A 19,688-nucleotide genomic window follows, 5' to 3' on the forward strand; every position below is an offset into this window, starting at 1 on the left:
ATAAATCAGGGGTAGTTAAATGGCAGCCATCCAGATGGTTGCTGGCAGGGATTCATGGGAATTGTAGTCCATGGACATCTGGAGGGCCGCAGCTTGACTACCCACCATACACATTTCAGCACAAGGCCTTCCTCAATGGTAAAAACCATAGCTATCATTTTTCATTGTTACAACTGCTTTGTCCTGACTGATGCACAAACCAGAATGCTAGACCACTGGTCTGATCCAGCACGCTTAGTCTTTTAACTAAGAAAAAAGAAAAATACTGCACAAGTAATCCTCGGCCCAAAAGATTATGAGCCTCTAGGATGAACTGAACCTCATAATTATGTCCAAAAGACATTCTCCATTACTAAAAATTCTTGGCAAACCACAGATCAACATAAGAATAATGAAGTATAAAACTACTTTTAAATGAATACTGATCTAACCTCATCAAATATTTCAAGATAGAAAGAATCCACTCCAGGGGGAACAGTACATTGAATAACTTTGTTCCAGCGGGGATTTTTGGCGCCATTGTGAGCGGTAGGCGTTTCATAAACAGCATAGCCAAGTCGTATCCTACAGTATGGGTCCATGCGTGTCATGCCATAGTTCTTTGCCAATTTTGCCTAAGAAAATAAACATACAAAAAGAAATGAGACATTTTGATACCACCTCCTAGATTAACTACATTTTAAAGGTTATATCAACAAGTGAGAAGGAATAATTTTATAGACTTAATTGATCCGAATAAAAAATCAAATTTTTCTGCCCAATAATTTATATCAGCATGAATTTAATGCAATCAATTTCTGCAGACTTTTGGATTGCATTCAGTTTTTTCAGCCTCACCAAGGAATACATGTACAGTCACATCTACAGTTGCATGGCTTAATTGTTTCTTCAACTTTATTGAGGAATACACATATATTTGCATTTGCAAGACTTCAGCCATAAAGTTCTAGGCAATCAGAGATCAAACTTACACCTGTTAGTGGGATGGAGCAGGAGATAAGATATTTTCCGAGAGAAACCAGTGGAAACTATGCTCCCAGGTTTTAAAGGGTTCACAAGTCAAGGCATCTTTCCGACAAGGATTTTGAAGGTGAACAGCCCTGAAATACCAATATCATCCTAATATTCGCTTCTCTTTCCCAGAACAGCTAGACTAAGACATGCTGACAGGGCAGTCTGGGACAGCATCAAAGCAAATTCTAAACACAGATGTACTAAGGGTGCTTGAAGGGGTTATCAGTCTCCATTCAGCAATGGAATTTTCTGCAATGGAATATGACAAGCAGAGAAAGAACACCTCTAAAAATGCAAGCTGGGTCCAAATTATTGTGGTTAGCTACACCAGACGTATGGAATTTATGCCACAGCTGTATGTTTGGGGCTAGCTTCTGGCTGAGCCCCAGCAACAGTGAAAAGAAAACTTGTCAAGTAATATTAACATAAAACTACCTATTAAGGACATAGCATACTAAAAACAGGTAATACTGTAGCAATTTGCATCCACTGAGCTCTTACAGCATCAGGTACACTCCGACCTAGATAAAAACTGAATTTAGAGGTTTTAATATAAAGAGTGCCCGTTCAATTTTCACTAATCATAAATCATTTAATTCTGAAAAGTCAAAATTGAGTAAATCACTGCTCCTGAAATGTCCCTTACTACCCCAACTGAACCACAATAGCTGACTCACACACAGTTACATTGATTGGGTCCCCATTATTGGGATTAGTTGCAACAGGAGGGTAGAGGTTTGCCATAGCTATATACTTTTGGCTAGCCTGAAAAAGGCCTTCTGCTGCAAGAAAGAGAGCTACAGAAACAAGATGTTTGAAAGAGTAAGGAGTGAGGAAGTTCAGCAAGGAAGTCAAGACATTGGACTTCCTTATCGTTATTGGATAACTTCATCATTCCATATAAACACCTTAGCTTAAGTTAAGATGCAGTAAAATATAAAGTCAGACTCTAAGGTGAAGAAAGCTAGCAGGCAGGTAGAGGCTAACCGTTGTATTGAACAGTGTTTCAGATGGAAACTGATTAGTTGCCTGTGTGTGCTCCAGGCCCCCAGGGGGGAATAGCTCATTACTGACTTGGAGATCATAGAATCATAGAGCTGGAAGGGATCTCCACGGTCATAAGAAAGCATGTAGAGGAGACTTTCAGGCATGTGGTAGAGGCATCTTCTCCCACGGTGGCAGCTCTTCTGCTGTTGAGGAGAGTGAAGGTCTCTGGGCAAGAAAGCATCACATTAAGTGGGGGGATGACTCCTTAGAAGGGACCTATTCAGCTGGATGTGAGGGTGATCTGGCTGCAAGATCTGCCACCCCATTGATAAACCTGTTCTTCAGCTCGTGAATCCAGACATATCTATGGTTGAGGAATGGAAGCTCTTGATAGTGGGATTTGATGTCAGAATGCAGAAAGACAAATCTGCAATAGATATTTTAACTTCATTGCAACTTGTCTGCCTGAAAAAAATGTTGGAGACCTTATGTCCTGTCCAGAAGACAGGTTGGCAGGTTATGTGCAGGAGCAGTCAGTGGTCATGGTCCATTGGCACCTACAGTATAGACATACAATCCTAATAGAAAAAAATTAGGTTGCTAGGCTGGAAGCTAAAATTCCAGACTTCTGTAGCAACATGCTCAGAAATGTTGATTTTTTCCATTTGTAGGGTGAGTGAGGTAGAGATTAGGTTATTTCAGTGCATGGATTAGATAGCAGTGGTGCAGGGAGAAAGATGCATTAGGTATAGGGAAACAGTTTGGGACAGGCTGAGCCTGCACAAAAGATAAGGGATCCACATGGAACCAGACCACTAATATTTAATATTATAAGGTTGCAGACCTTTAAACTAATGCCATGGGAAGCTGACATGAACTAGGTAGTATCCAGTTTGAAATTACTTTATCTGAATGAATGATGGGTTAACTCAGCCTTTCTCAATATTTTTACCATTGAGAAACCCCCAGAAGTGGTGTGATTGTACAGAATATAATTGGGAAGCATAGCTGTGTACATGCCCACCCAGGACCCCTACCCTTCCCACCCCTTCTAGGCCCATCATTTTTTGAGGGGGGGCAAGTTGATGACCATATATAGTCATATCACCTGGTAAATGTTTAACAAATTTTAAAAACATATACAAAATTAATTAACTCCAACCCATTCAGGAAACCCTTTCAGGGCTGTCAAGAAACCCCAGAGTTTCACAAAACCCTGGTTGAGAAAGCCTGGGTTAACTGGACAAGACAAGAGAAATGGGAATGAACTAGAACTTGGCAGCATGAAGGTGTCAAAAATATAGTTAGTTAGGGATGAAAGGGCCTTGGTAGAAGTACCCACAGTAGAGCATTTTGAAAAGAAAACAACATGCCAATATTCAACTGTACTAGATCAGACAAATGCCTATGGTCAATAATAGGGCAAATAATCACAAATGGTGAGATTTTTAGTATTACGTACAGATGTCTTTGTCCTCTAACCAGCAACATCTCTAGGAGGATTGCTCACATAGTCTGGGTTGCTGAACATGGAGTCTATAGTTTCTCCATCTTTCAACCAGTGAACCAGTGAAACCAGTTATTCAGAGCAATAACCCCAACCCATGTATCTTTCCTAGCAAGAGGGAAGAGAAGGGCTCATAGCCTGACCCCTCAACAACGGCTCTAGCAGTTGAGCTTCAGCAAATCCTTACTCCAAATGCTGAGAGGGCAAAATTCCCTGGGAGCCTCCACAGACCCACGCAATATCCTCTTGACAACCACAATACTAACCATATAGTATATATGGTAATTATGCCCAGTCAACAGGACATCTACAGAAATATTACTCTGCCTCTTGATTCTCCAGAGGGCCATCTTCAGGGTGCCTAGACAAGCATTAGGAAAGCAGCCAATGGAGGGAGCAATGTACATATGGAAATTTTAGTGATAGACTGCTTTTACTGTTAGTTAACAATAACTTAAACACCTTTGTTAAAGAGACAGTACCTTTCATAACAGTACATTCATAAAGCAGTACCTTAACTATTATGTGCAAAGTGTTGGAGCACAGTATTTTCCCATAAAAATCATTCATTTATGTATAATTCACAACAATAGGAGCCCAGAATTTCCCCCCACTAGTAATGGATAATATATCAGGACTACTTACAAAAATCTGGCAATAAATTTGGCAAAGACTGACAAAGATTCTGTAATTACCTCCCGATTATAAGAATACCAAAAAAGCAAAGCCTTAGACGGCATGTCTCCAAAGTTTCTGAAGTCCTTTCATTTAACAATTTTCAATTAGCAACTATATATTTAACAATAATGTAAACATGATCACGGATCAACTGAGCTTTTCAAGCTGAGAGGCTTATGCCGACATTCAAATAAATACTATGTTTAGATAACTAGGCTTTTTTTTTAACCCTTATATATATTTAGTCTATAAATAAATGTTAGGTCATTTAAAATTCACTAATATTGACCATGTTAATCCTGTTCCTTTCATCATACAGGGGAGATGGTACTATTATGCTTTAAAATTATACAATCATGTACTTAAGCAGCACCTACCACACACAATTAAGTAAGAAACCAGAGGCACTCTAGTGGCAAGTTCTATGCAGAATGATCTTGATAACAAAGCTTTTAAATACTATTCACGATATTAGCAAGAAACAAAATTTATAACAGTAAAATGCTTATTTTAAATACCTGTACTACAGTAATGCTTAGTCTCCCAACAGTGCCCATTGCTCCTCCATACTGCAATTGTTGAGCTGCTTGAGCATCCAGTTGTATCTGCTGTTGTTGCTGTGTTGGGGTGATGCGGAGGAAATCCTGAGGAAGTTCACCAATATATACCTGCAGACAAAGCATACAGATAAATTTGATTAAAATCCACCCCATTTGTTTTGCTTCGCCTTCTCCCAACCCATTTCCTTTAACATTTCATACTTTGATTTCATTCTTCATCTGTTTATCATCAACCACCTCTCATAACAAACCACATTGCTTGAACTTCCTTGCAACTTTCAATCCAGCATTTCCATGTACTCCCCAAAATACTTTCCTGCTGTCCCTCAATTTAATTTATGAGGAATATGAGGATTCTATTACGGAATATAAACCTATTGCAGGAGATCGTGAGGTCCAGCACTCTAATCTCCCCTCCTGGGTTAACATGAATATTAGAAAGCCTAGTCTGGCTCATAGGTATTCATGATCTCAAAACCCCTGCAGCTGCCATCCTTCTCTCTTTCAAAGCCAGACTCTAGAATTTGGTAATCGGTTAATCATGGGAACCTGTGCTCAGTTGTACAATCAGATGGGAGGGGAAATTATGAGTAGTTAGTTACAACAGCCTCTGGAACATTTCAATGAAGAAGAGTTTCTATTGCAGAGGTAGTCAACCTTTGGTCCTCCAGATGTTCATGGACTACAATTCCCATGAGCCCCTGCCAGCAAATGCTGTCAGAGGCTCATGGGAATTGTAGCCCATGAACATTTGGAGGGCCACAGGTTGACTAGCCCTGCTCTATTGGACCTGAGACACCATGGACCAGATTTCATTTAGGGGTGACATAGTAAAAGAGACAAATACTTATACAGAGTCATTATTCCCATTTTTCTTATCTTGAGTACTGTTGTGTCACAATAAAAATTTTTTACACCTTCAAATGTTGTGAAAATTAAATGGTGTTACCCCCCCCCCAAAAAAAAACCAATTTATTTCCAGTGGGTGAGTACTTCTGCAATTAATACACCCCTTACAATTTATTATTTGGGCTGCAAATGGTTCCAATAGCATTGAAAGTTGGTATGAAGACGAAAAAACATGTTGCTCCCTCCAATCCTGCCAGGTTCCCTCTGTTCCCCTTCAAATCCTTTCCTCAGCTGTGGCAGGATGCAACAAAGTGAAAGTTGTCCTTCTTTTCTGCAGTGCTGTTCTGCTCAGAAACCATTTGTAGCACAACTTATAACCTAGCAACAAATCAGCTCTGTGGTAGACGTTTTACACAGCATTCCTATGGAGGACAGACCTTCCCTTTCCTACGTCCTCTTTTTCTTAAACCTTGTGACAGATTGTACAGGCTAAGGGCCACCAGTGCTCTGGGCTCAGCACAACGGCACACTGGTACTTAGAATGGTCAAGCTTCTATGGAAGTCTCCCTTTATTAACAACACTTCTTTAAACTCTACCGGGGGCAAATGAATTTTTTTAGTTTGTTAAGTTCATGCTCACAGAGGGCAAACCCCACATTTCAACATTCTATCAACATCAGTGAATACTAGTGGAATAGTTCTGATAGAAATGGGTGAAGGAAATCCCATGATGGAGACTGTTAAACAACAAAAACTGCACTTTTAACATTTCATGAACTTTGCCCCATATAAAGTGAGGAAACAAGGTTAGCGATACTAACAAAAGATGACAGAAACCTCAGAGTGTTCAACTTCACCAGTCTTGCAAATACACGTCTTCATAAACAGCATTCTTTTTCAGGAAACATAAAGGCCCTAGGCTACAGGTTTTGAAGATGGCAAAGCATTTAGCCAAGTTTTTCAAGACCATAGCTTTCAAGTGTAGGTGTTAACACAAGATTTAATTAGCAGAAAGTCCTGAGTAACAACCTCAGGACCTCAGCAAGTTTAAAGGTAACAAGCAAGAGCTGAGACGTAAGTAGAAGGTACACTATTGATGGCCAATATGCTGCCAGATCAAAAACTAGCAGAGAGCTTGTTTTAAAAGCTCAGCTAATCACAGAAAACCTCAAGTATGCCTATGAAACTCTGCACAGTAGATTCTGCACAGCAAAGTTTTCTCAACTGAGAAACTGCACAAGATAATTTCCTTCCCACTGCTTCACTTCCCCATGAAACCAAGCATTTTTGTCATCTTTCAGAGATTTGTTGGCAATGCAAGAATTTTCCCATGCTACCTACTGCCATTTCACCCATTTAAGGTAATCCCCACCATCTGGAACACTATGTTTGCATCTTCCACTGCCTTGCAAGAGAAATACATATACAAATACAAATATATATACAGAGAGATAAGATGTACTCATGCCAACATACCACCAGTTTCTCATAGTCTTCATTTCCTCTAGCTCTACACAGAATGGAGGAAGTTCAGGCAAAGTGAGTTCTCAGACAAAAAAATACAAGATACTGAAAGACAAATGGACATGGCAAATGCTCCAACCTTTCTCTCATCGCCATCCACGATATACATTTTGGAACCAACTGCCTACCCCTCATCAATTGACATCAACATATACAGGAGAGCACTAACATTAGAAAGGTGTTTGGCCATACCCACAGCACTTCTGGAGGGCAGATATAAAAGAATACCAGTCTCAGAGAAATTATGCACCTGTCCACTAACGGAGGTGGAATCTATAGAACACATCTTCTTTCATTGCCCCTTGTATACCACAGCTCATAACAAGCTTATCTGCCCCCTTTGGAAGGGAGGTCACACCAAACAGAAACTGATTAGATAGGTGGTCCCCAACCACTGGGCTGTGGCCCAGTGCTGGGCCGCGAAGGCCCTGGCACCAGGCCGCGGCTCCCTCTCCCCGCCCCCCCCCCCACAGTAAGAAACTTCCCAGGCTGCAAGCTTGCGGCCTGGCAAGCTTCTTACTGTGGGAGGGGGGAGAGGGAAGCAGGACCATGCATGAGCACATGTGCCATGCGCGGCCAAAAATGCGCATGCACGGCACTTCCGTGCATGCGCGGAAGTGCTGTGCATGCACGGTTTGGGCCGCACATGGCGCATGCGTGGCCAATTGCCCTCCCTACTGCCGCCGGTCCGCAACCTGTAAAAGGTTGCGGACCACTGGATTAGATCAAAGACTTTCTCGTGTATGACAAGCCTCAAGTGTCTCTGCAGACAGCAACATTTTGTGTCTGTGTGATTCAAGCCCACCAGAAAGAAACCAAACACCTTTAACTTTTTAATTAAAAAATGTTTTAAAATCTTAATGTTATAATTATGTCTAATTTTTATATCCTGTTACTGGATGGATGGATGTCCTCTGGCAGAAAAATCAACTCTCAATTCAGGCCTGGAATATGTCAGATTAGGCATGAGACCTATAAATCAGGAATTGTTTTTTTTGGGGGGGGGGATAACAGTGGGGTGCCTATTACAAGTCACAACCAACCCTTGCAGAAAATCAACTACAGGATGCCTCAACTGTTGAAGAACTCACAATTTCCACATTGAGCTGTAATTTCATTCATATTTCACACTAGACGTAAAGCTATACCTTCCACATTAATTGTACTTGTAAGATCAGAAATCATTCTCTTCACCGATGCCTCCGTAATTTCCTTATATTGTTCATTTTTTTTAAAAGGGAGAATGCTTTCCAGCTGGTCTAGCTGAGTTAAGGGCACTAATGTAACCAACTGTGGTGACAGCATATGGTAACTCACCATATGATAACTACAATTTTTAAAAAGATCCTTCAGCCTTTTGCTTCCTTTCTAAGCGGAGAAATGCAACCCTCTCCAACCCATTTTTTTAAAAAACCAAAAGCAGTGAACCTATCTTTCTTCCAGAAACCCCTCTTTAGAGGGGTTTTGCAAGAGCACTACATTAAAGCTTGCTTTCTTAAATCAAGTGTAAAAGCCTTTAAAGTGCACAACCTAGTTTTGCTGTGAAGTAACAGCACTACAAAGTGCCTAGTGCTACATCCCTAGTGCCTGTATAATAGGCAGTAAGTTCACTGGCTCTTGCAGCCACACTCTCATTGAATGCTACATAGCTTTAACTGCCATGACACAAACCTGCCTGCATGCCAACTGCACTTGTTTATTAGCAGATGGCCAGTTGTCCATTTACAGAAAGACTTCTCACATTAGAGAAGCATCCAAGCAATAAAGAGTGACAAAACTACAAATGACTTTTGTCAAGGCCTAATCTGAACAGGCCTGCAATCTGCTCACCATGGACACTTGCCTCTGGCAATCCAGGACAGTTAGCCACCATGAGGTAAAGCACCCCTCATTCTTCCCCTCAAGGACCTATGCATGTAGTAATTAACTGGTTTTGTCTTGCAGGTGTTAATGTCTGGACTATGCAAATTATAGGTCCTGCATCATCTTCAAGACCAAAGTATGAAATGGGCTAATTGGTTCTACATGAGAACTTGTGAGCCACAACGGGAGGGGGAGTGTCAAGAGTGGTGAGGTTATATTCCGGATTCTAGCCAGAAAGTACTCTGCTTGGTTCAATAACTCAACCCCTCCAAGACGGAGATCCTGTGGCTGGGGAGAAGAGAGCAGGATCAGGAAGCACCCCTCCCATGCCTGGTTGGGGTGCAATTAACACCTGTACTGGTCACCAGGAATTTGGTCGTGATTTTTGATACCTCCCTTTCTATGGAGGTTCAGATCGCGAAAGTAGCCAGGATGGCTTTTTACCATCTTCGCCAAGCCCAGCTACTAGCGCCCTACCTATCCTCAGAACACCTGGCCACTGTGATCCATGTAACGGTCACTTCCAGACTAGACTACTGTAATTCACTTTACGCCGGCCTACCCTTATTTTTGATCCGGAAGTTACAGCTGGTACAGAATGCAGCTGCTAAGGTCCTCACCGGGACATCTTGGAGAGCCCATATTCAGCTGGTGCTCCGCCATCTGCACTGGTTACCAGTCTGTTTCTGGGTCAAGTTCAAGGTATTGGTAGTAACCTTTAAGGCCATACGCGGCCTGGGTCCTGCCTACCTGCGGGACTGCGTGGTTGTTTATGCCCCTCGCAGGGCTCTCCGCTCCACGGGTATGAATTTACTGGTTGTCCCGGGGCCCCAGGACATATGCCTGGCCTTGACCAAGGCAGGGCCTTTTCGGTCCTGGCCCCGACCTGGTGGAAAGAGGTCCCGGAAGAGCTAAGGGCCCTGTCGGATTTACCAGCTTTCCACAGGGCCTGCAAGACGGAGCTCTTCCGCCAGGCGCATGGTTGAAACCGGGGCAGAGTCCTGGATGGTTTTCCAACTGGTTCCCAAGTTCCATCAGACAGCTCCTGCTCTCACCAGATTAAGATCAGTGCCTCACTGAATAAGGCTTTTAGAGGCTTGTTTTGTCTGTTTGATAAATTGATGTTCCAAAACTTGTTCCAATAAACTATATATATTTTTACAAAAGTATGTTTCTTGCATATATTTGCCCTAGGAACCCACAGGTTCCAAATTGGAACTCGACAACCACTTACAAATTGCACTAGAGCTCTTCACGAATTACAGACATCCAGATCTGAACACACCCTCTGCACACACACAGAGTACTCAAGGAAGATAGGAAGTAAGCATAAATAATGTCTGTCTACCAAATCACAACTTGTGCGCGTCAATTGGCTCACTGTAATTATTGTTCCCTGGAAGGGGGTCTCTTCTCTTAAAATAAGCCTCATTGTGGAACAATCTTCTCCCATCTACAAAGTTAGTTTCAGAAGATAGCTGTGTCTAAACCTTATACCAACCTTTCTCAACCTTTTTACCATTGAGAAACCCCTGAAAGAAACCCGGAACTGATGTTAGCAGGCTACAACTTCCTGCCGCGCCCCTGGAAATCACATGTCACCAGAAGTGACATCACCCAGACACTCTCATTGGATGTGACATCACCAGGCCACTCCCACAGCACAGGAAGTAACAGCACAGAAATATTTCCAGATGATTTGTGAACAGAGCCACACCTGCATTTCGGACTGGTTACCAGTTTGCTTTTCTTCACCAAAGAGAACTTGCAGAAATGGGCTGAATCAGGTCTATGACACTCCATTGCCGCCACCCCTCCTAACACCAGACACAGGGCTGGGGCAGGCCTATACTGCTCCAAGCTCTTCCTGCCAGAAACGGCCCACCAGTCTACTCCACTGGACCAGGAAAAGGGCTGAGGCCGGCCTATGCCACTCCATCACCCTCCACTGCAGTTAAGATAAAATGAGAGTACTTCCCTCTCTGCACTCGTCACTACCACGTGATTAGCCTCAGTCAGTTGGGGTGGGAGGGCAGGTCGAAAGGACTATATGTGCCCGGTCGAATCACCTGATAATTTTTTAAATTAAAAACTATAAAGATTTAATTAACTCCCATCCAATTGGAAAAACCCTTCCAGGGCTGTCAGAAAACCCCAGGGTTTCACAAAACCCTGCCTTATACCCTAATAATCTTGTTGGTCTCTGAGGTGCTACTAGACTTGAATCTAACTACTTTTTTTTTACTTAAATGAAAATCCAAAACAATAGATAGATGAAAGATGAAAACAATATTGGAAGCAATACTGGAAACCTTCTGAACTTATGAAACAATACAGATCACTTTTTCTTGGATAAAAAAAACTGAGTGGACCCTCTATTGTTACAGCCAGTGTGGTGAGGGCAGCTCAAGCCAGGCTATGGTGTATGAACCCTAGGTAATATGAACATTTACAAACAATATACAAGGGGCTTGACCTTCACCTCAAGTAACCCAAACCATCCACACATGTGCAGCTTTAAGGAGGCATAAGGTGTCGCGAAGCGTGTTTGCGGTCGCGCATGGCGCAAACGTGCATGCACGGCCCAGCGCGGCCCTGCGGAGGCAGGGAGCCACAGCCCGGTGCCAGGGCCTTCTACACCAGTGGTCCCCAACCTTTTTATCTCTGGGGTCCGGTTTACGCTTGACAATTTTACTGAGGCCGGGGGGGGGGTAGTCTTTTGCTGAGGGACGTCGCCGCCGCCTGAGCCCCTGCTCCGTTTGCTTTCCTCCCAGTGCCCCTGACTTCCCGCCGCCTGCTGGGTGGGGCGCTGCCAGCAGCAGCTGCACAGTGCCATGCCGAGGGGGAGCACCAGCCATGGTGGCCACTGAAGGGCACCAAAGGTGAGCCGGTGGCAGAGTGGCAGGGCAGCCCCCGAAGCAGCAGCCAGGGAGGAGGACGAGGAGGAGTACCGACTGATCCGGTACCGACTGATCAAAGGACCAGTACCGGTCTCTGGCCGGGGGTTCGGGACCACTGCTCTACACCCCAAGACTGTAGTTCAGAGACTAACAGGGAATCTTGGTATGTCTTCCCTCCTCTCCTTATGAGACAAGAGTATGGGAAGGAAATCAATGCTGCAGACGCCTGCATGCAGCAGTACATTTTAAATTTTTCACAGAACATTTCAGTCTTCTCATTATGCAGGTCTATTGTTACAAGAACTATGGTAAACAAAATATTTAAAAATGAAATTTGTTTTATTCTCCCAGCCATATTTCTGAGAATTAGGATTGTCCTAATCCTAAACAAACCTGAAAAATATCAAGGTAAAATTTGAAAGTTCTTTTGCAATGTTTTCACCTGTTCTACTGAGAAAAGTATTGGCTAAAAGACTGCTGCCAAAAATATACTATCCAATACCTACCTTTTATCTTTATCAATAGTTTAATACATAAAGGTAAAGGTATCCCCTTTGCAAGCACTGAGTCTGACCCTTGGGGTGACGCCCTCTAGCGTTTTCTTGGCAGACTCAATACGGGGTGGTTTGCCATTCCCTTCCCCAATCATTACTATTTTACCCCCCAGCAAGCTGGATACTCATTTTACCAACCTCGTAAGGATGGAAGGCTGAGTCAACCTTGAGCCGGCTGCTGGGATCAAACTCCCAGCCTCATGGTCAGAGCTTCAGGCAGCATGTCGGCTGCCTTACCACTCTGTGCCACAAGAGGCTCTTGTTAGGGATACAAAGTTAGGCTCTTGTTTAATATATAGTTAATACGTAACTGGCTACCCTGGACATTCATGAACTCCCTGATTAGCTTGTTTTGTTTTATCCATCAACTTTTGAGTTTTAGATGCAATCAGTGCAAATTCTGTGCAGTAAATTAAACTGGGGGTTTCAGTAGGTAAAAGAGGAGATTTCTGATGAGCCCCTTTCCCTTCACTGGAAGCATCCAACTCCTCTGTTATGCATTTCAGAGGGACATTGTGGGCTGTAGTGGGAAAGGGGTGTCACCTTCCTTCCAAAAACACAAACTTCCAGTGGATCCAAGCCTAAATCTTTTGGTAAATCCAAATATTCTTCTCACCAGAGATGCATATTATAAAGCATCAAATGTTCTTGCACCAAGACTTTCCCTATAGAAATTAACTGGGTGATGAGACATCACAGTCTTAACTTCCCTGCACTGTATACTGTACAGCAAACCCACCACCCCCACCCTTTCCATGCAATAAAATTATTTTTTAAGAGAATAGCTAGGATAGAAGTAGCCCATATAATAAGGGAGGTGAGCAAGACAAAAATGAACACGTGCAGATTTTTGCATGAACCACACTGACAAAAATAGAAAAAGACTTCAGTTCAGACATATAATCTTCAGCTTCTTGACTTTAACACCAAGATATCACAGTGAGGGGTGGTATATAAATTGAATAAATTAATAAATAAACAAGACAACATACATTCTTGTAGTAAAAGTTACCTTGAACACATACACAGTAGCCATTTCTACACTTGAAAACATAATATGAAGATACAAATTTGACAAGATGATTACAATAACACCAAGAGCAAACTGTAAGACAAGTATGCTTGGAACAGAATCACTGCAGCTTCATAAGTCAGAAACTTTACTCTTAACTCATCAGCGTCCTTTAGTGGTTATTTGACTGCATTACACTTCTAGAAACCGGTCTCCAAAGCATGAAGCAGAACTGGCAATTACCTTCCAACTTTCACAATTGACAACAGGAGCACAGGTCATCTGAGCACATGTTCTAATTTTGAAATGTCACCCTTGAAATTCTTCTGGGGGCAAAAATGTATGTGAAACCTACACTGATAAAAGTTAGCTTTGTAACAATTCTAATTCATCTATCATATATATGCAGAAAAATGTTTAAGTGTTTCTTAAGGCTGCTAAACTATTGCTATAATTCTTACAGCAAATGTGTTACTTAAGATACATCCAAATGACAATTTATCTATAATATATATCATGTATGACAGCTGTGGAAAAGATATGCATAGTTTAAAGTTTCACTAACTGTATATATTTTAGAATGCTGGGAGATTTCCCATTGAAAATTAGGTGGCAGAATTAACAGCATTTTAAGTATTTGTCATATTTGTTTAGCTAGTGATGAGTAAGTGACAGAGCAGAATATGCATCAGCATCCCAGGGCTCCCACTGCACCAAAATCAATCATGACATTAAGACATAAACATATGATCCATACAAGAAACTGACTAACACTCTTGGCTAACAGTAGCATACGTCTAATTCAAGGAGACTAAATCGGATGTGGAGCAGCCGGGTCCCCTTTCTATCAGGTTATCTTAGTGCCAGGAACAATAAGAACATGCTGGAAAAACTACTGTAGAGTCTAACAGATGTGGCATGTTTATAAAAAGATGTCAAAAAATTCTGTAACTTGCATAAAATTGCCACACTGTGCTCCCTTCTTGAATTCATGAATTTGTTCTGTGTGTAAGCATACAGATGAATGGATATGTGCACATGCTATATCATCAAAAACATCAAGTGTTCTAACAAAGAAATACATAACTTTCTATTTAGCTTTCCTTCCCCATGACCAGCAGTAATGTAGCACATGAGCGCTTCAAAATGGAAGACTATCTACTAGTCTTCTGTATCTTGTCACAGACTCACAATGTGCATGTACAACCTCTCAAATCCCAAAGCCGGATTCCTCCACTACATCTATGCAGATCCATAATGCAGAAGCGGGGGGGGGGGGATAAACACTTCATATTCAAATTGTCAAATTTCTTGTTAGCAGAATGACCAAGCAGATGGAAAGCTTCCAACCATGCATGATTGTGCAAGGCTGACTATCGCTGGAAATGTGTGTAGACCCCTTTACACTTTTGTGATTAGGAACAGTGTGCATGCACATGTGTGCATTATGTTAATACAGATTTCACTTGGGAACAAAGTCCACATAAATCCCTACACACAACTTAGGCCTTCAAGCAAAAGACCACAATGGGGCAAGTGAGACCTCCCTATTTACCGAAGACAGATTTGCAGCTGCAGACAGAGGTTTCTTGGGAAACGCATGCCACTAAGGTTGGGCTGCTCCCATACGGTTAGATGTAGTGCTGCCTCCCCGCCCCCCCCCAAGCGAGAAGTGCTGAGATTCGGGCTGAAGCCGCCTTAATGCCCTAGCCCACCCGCAGCCTTACCTGATGCGCCTGAGAATCTGAGCAATGCGAACTGGATGGCCCCCGATGGGCCAGATGGGACGGCGGGCGGGGAAAGAAGGGGTAGGCGGGCAAGAAGGGCAGAGGCAGACACATGGTTCCTCCGTCTGTCCTTCCTCCTCTCCCTCCCCAAGGGAGAAGGGGGCGCTCGCCACTCACACGCCGGCAGGAGCCATGGGCCGAAGCCGGAGGGGTGGGGTCAGAAGGGGGGAACCGAGGCCCGCTCCTCACCACGCCCGCGAGAGGGTGCCGGTGACACTACCGCCCCCACCGACCCCCCTTCCGTCACAACAGGGGCGGCGGGTGCTACTTACCGGCCCCCTCTGGGTGCTCACAGTGGTCGCCATGGCACCTCCCTCCGGCCGCGGTCCGCTTACTCCCTCCGGCGCCGATGACCGTCCCTGGCTCCCCCGGCGCTAAGTCAGCTGATTCGTCCTCCGTGACCGCTCGCCACGCCTCCAGGCCGCCGCTAGCCCGCACGGCGCGTGCGTCGAAGCCCTCCGTGAACCCTGGCCCAAGCCTTGTGCAGTACTGCGCATGTGCCATCTGGGGGAGCGCGAGCGCCGGGAAATCCGTCGCCACCGCCCGCTTCCTCGAGGCTGGGGAGAGGACGATGCGTCTGTCGCGGCCGCCGGCCTCGCGCGCCATCCCACGTGCGCGTGCCTGTGGCGGGGACAGTACGGCTAACGGCAATAAGGCGAGGAAAGAAAGAAAAATGCGCTCCCGGGTTGAGGTTTTCAAACGACCTCGCCTTGTTTGCTGACGCTATTATGACGCCAAGAGGCTGCGTCATTTCCTTGCCGAGGGTCGGCGGGTTAGCTGGCGACGGGCGAGCCGCCGCCGCCAAGCCGCTAGTACAACCCCGTCTCCGGCGCCAGGCTTGATTGCCGCGAGACGCTGGGTGGCGAGCAAGTGCATCGCCCTCGCGCCAGCAGCAGCAGGAGGAATGAGCAGCCCCACGCCGTGTCGTGCAGTGCCTCTCTGGTTTGGGAGGCTGGCTGGCAAAGCAAGAGTCGCCTGGGCTACAGTGGCCATATATTTTCCTAGGCAAAACCCTGGTGGGGACCGCCTGCCGCCTGCTTCACTCGACCAAGCACGGCGAGGGTGGCAGAGGAACAAGGAAATGGCAGCGCCCAGCTTTCCCCGGTGGCAGCCTGGATCGCAGAGGCCTCTGCCTTCAGGACGAGCTAAAATGAGGGGCTGGGATGTCCACTGGGGGAACCGGGAGAGCCCGGGGTTCCTGAAAGTGGAATGGCTGCCCTGGGACCAGGAAAACTACTCGGGCTGGAATGACATTCCCCTCGGGGGTAGGACTCGCACTTAGCTCTGCTGCTCCAGACCAACCTGGCTACCCACTGGAATCAGTAGTCCGGGACTGGAACAGCGCTCCCTAGCAAACATGTTCTGCAATTGGGATGGCAGAACAATTCTGCCATTCCACTAGGAACCATCCTTTCAGTTCCACAAATAGTAATTTCAACACAGGGACTGTCATTCTGTTTTGGGGGCTGACATTCCAGTTCCAGAACACTTATGCTACTCCTAGGGATTTGTATTCCCCTCTGGGGAGCTGTCATTCCTAGGCCAGGGCAAGCTTCTTTAAAACTCTTCCACATTTTTGTTACAACTTTTGTTTGCTATAATGTATTTCAATGGAGTCTATGCAAGACCCTTGGCAATCCTGTTTCCCCACTATATCCAGTGGGTCTTTAGACATCTTTCATTGTTGCCAGGGGGCAATCTTGTAACTTGTTTTAGGACATCATTCTGGCTTTACCCTGTGGTGATCTGAGTGTGGTTCTGTATAGGAATCACCGTGAGTGGGCAGGTAGTTGTGAGTTTCTGCATTGTGCAGGAGGTTGGACTAGATGACTTGAGTTCCCTTCCAGCTCTATGATTCTAAGAGTACACACAGGGCTAAACTCAGCCAACATGGATGCATTATGACTGGTGAGAAGGAGTATGGAGCTACCTGGCCTTACCCTGATCTGGGTGCAGGGCATCCAGCAAGGAAAAGCATGAACACTGCAGCCTCCACTTCACCCTGCCAGGTGGACATGGTGCAGCCAGGGAGCAGGAACATGGCCATAGTGGTTTTGCCCCACTAGGAACACAGCAGTGCCCATCTGCATTGTACTCTGACTCAGATATGGTTGTGGTGGAAAGAGAGGCATAGCCACAGGAGCCCCTGGCTTGCAGTGCAGCCTGGGTGCAGGGAATGAGGTTAAACATGGTGGTGTCTGTCTTCACCTTGCTGCTGGCCCAGGTGCAGTGCAGCTTGGGAGAAGAAGCAGACAAAGTGGTACCCAGTTTTTCATTTGATTTAGGAAAGTGCATGTTTCTCTTAGTGCTGTATGCACCAAGGTGGACTTAGTAGCAGAAACTGCAGAGTCCAAGTCTGGAGACAAAACATTTTTGTTGGCAGGAGGGCAAATGACTACAGTGGTGGTCAGCTCATCATTACTTATTTACTTTATGTTTTATTAATTATTTACCAATTGTATAGCATGAGAAAATAATAAGCAATGCAATAGAACTAGGGTTACAAAAATTAGAAAAGTGCAAAAAGTAGACATGCTAAAGCAATGCAGAAATTGGAATTACCAAAACATGTAAACAGTACTGTAAGCATACGATAGAACATACAACAAAGCAATACTGTATGTATAGCATACACTCTGACATAGACTACAGGTCTGTTCTGTAGTAGCTTTATAAAGGATTCCTTCCCAAGCAACTCTTTTTCATAGTTTGCAGAATTAAAGACGTATAGGAGCCTTTCTTCCAGTTACTGAAATTTAAAAAAAATGACTTCCATTTTGTGAAATTGCTTTTCCAAAGAAATCAGGAAAGCTCCCACATTTTTATCATTCTGCAAACTATCAAGAGGACATTTTTATAAAGAGATGTGTGATAATAGAATGGTTCAGGAAAGTGCTTTTGTACAAGGAACAGGTCTGCGGGCTATATCATGGTACATTATGTATTTGTTTGCTGTCTGTATTATCTTCCTGCATTGTTTCCTACCTTTGTAATACCATTTCCTGAATTGCTTGACATACCATGTGTAACTTTTGCTCTGTTTCAATATGTTGTGATCTTATTGCAGCGGGAAAGCAAGTGGAGCAGGGACTCAGGAGGAGGAGGCGACATCTCTCTGCAAAAGACTACCCCCCAGCCCCGGGCCTCAGTAAAATTGTCAAGCATTGACCCGCCCCCGGTGATAAAAAGGTTGGGGGCCACTGTTTTACACCACCATTTTTTATCCATTCCTTAATCTCTCTTTCTGTCTTAAAATCAGTGCTCTTCAGTTCTGCTAACTGCTAATTCTTTTCTAGCCAGTTGTATAGAGAATTCACCCTTGGAAGATTTTTTGACAGGATTAACACGTTTTACCTCAATTGCTTTCTTGTTACTTAGAGAATTTACACTTGAAAGACTTAAGGCCAAGAAGACCCTTCCATGTTGGGGATGCCCTTCTTCTCTGAGTTCCCAGCCAGCATATGTCTTGCGGCTCCCTTCTGCAATTGCATCAAGACTAGGGAAGTACACCGTATGTCAGTTTATCCCAAGATATTGGTCTAAGTATGGCTACGCACAGCCAGACCCCGCAATTGTACTTCTCATGGCCTGATGCCACCCCATCCAGGGGAAGCCAGGAGACTGTAGCAAGAGCAGGTTGGGAAATATTGGAATATAAAACACTGGATTGGTCATTCCCCCCCCCCCACACACACACACTTTGCCAGTGGGAGATTGTATTAACAAGACAGTGGAATTCAGACACTCCCTGAATCCTGTCAAGATTCTTGTTGTTACAGATCTCCACCTGAGGCAGTGGGCAATCTTCCCCTTTTCAGGAATTTTATCCCACTTTCATTTTATATCTTGATATCAATCATGGCTGTCAAGGTTATTGTCATTTTTAATCATATATTCGGTGACCATTTGGTCTCCCCAATCTGCTTACCATGATGAAACTCCAATTTGCCCCACATCACATACCTCTGGTCTTTCTCTCACACCAGCCCAGGAAATCGCTCATGTTGAAATCTTTTCACCGCTCACATTAAGCCCATGCCTCTGCATTGTCTCAAGCTGAGTCATGCCAGGTAGATTGCAGGCTATGATTTTGGCGGTTTAAGCAAAGAGGCCTCAGTGTGTATTCATCTTGGTACTTGACAGACCACCCTGTTACAAGCTGATCTTCTGTCATCTCCCCATCCCTCATGCTTTTCAAGGATCCATTCTCTGCTGGATAGGTTGTATATATTACCTCACAATTGATTCCTCAATCTTGAATACTATAATCTTTATTTCTCTCCAAATGTTAGTTTGTGTGTGTTATTTTTAAGAATTGCTAATTTAACTACTTTAGGATTTCTTTTTAAATAAAATTTATTCTTTATTCAATATGTCTGTTTTGCCTGAGACTTTCCCAAAATCCCCATCTTTATCCCAAAATTACCAAGAAAAAAAATAGTCTCTTTGGAAA

At 44.1% G+C, this 19,688-nt stretch overlaps 2 protein-coding genes across 9 annotated transcripts in view; one reads left to right on the top strand and one right to left on the bottom strand.

The window, feature by feature from the left end:
- Positions 1-15,661, bottom strand: part of TOLLIP (toll interacting protein) — a 39,146-nt gene extending 23,485 nt beyond the window's left edge. Inside the window, exons 1-3 of one of the 3 annotated variants that reach the window (XM_077321453.1) lie at positions 15,508-15,661; positions 4,705-4,854; positions 432-614 (exon numbers count right to left, since the gene is read on the bottom strand). In XM_077321453.1, coding sequence (XP_077177568.1) covers positions 432-614; positions 4,705-4,854; positions 15,508-15,540 — 366 coding nt within the window. In that variant the 5' untranslated portion in view covers positions 15,541-15,661. Of the gene's footprint in view, positions 1-431; positions 615-4,704; positions 4,855-15,175; positions 15,466-15,507 lie in introns of those variants that run through there. The other 2 variants (XM_077321451.1, XM_077321452.1) reach the window with 2 other exon arrangements.
- Positions 15,585-19,688, top strand: part of LOC143829894 (uncharacterized) — a 51,287-nt gene continuing 47,183 nt past the window's right edge. For 5 of the 6 annotated variants that reach the window (XR_013228274.1, XR_013228275.1, XR_013228271.1 and 2 more), the window contains exons 1-2: positions 15,752-15,890; positions 18,303-18,424. Coding sequence is in view for 1 of the 6 variants with exons in the window: in XM_077321455.1 (XP_077177570.1) it covers positions 15,585-15,890; positions 18,303-18,424 (428 nt within the window). In the remaining 5 variants the exon portion in view is untranslated. Of the gene's footprint in view, positions 15,891-18,302; positions 18,425-19,688 lie in introns of all 6 variants that reach the window. The other variant, XM_077321455.1, reaches the window with a different exon arrangement.

The sequence above is a fragment of the Paroedura picta genome, chromosome 2 (assembly GCF_049243985.1).
Source record: "Paroedura picta isolate Pp20150507F chromosome 2, Ppicta_v3.0, whole genome shotgun sequence".
In the NCBI taxonomy this organism is placed as follows: Eukaryota; Metazoa; Chordata; class Lepidosauria; order Squamata; family Gekkonidae; genus Paroedura; species Paroedura picta.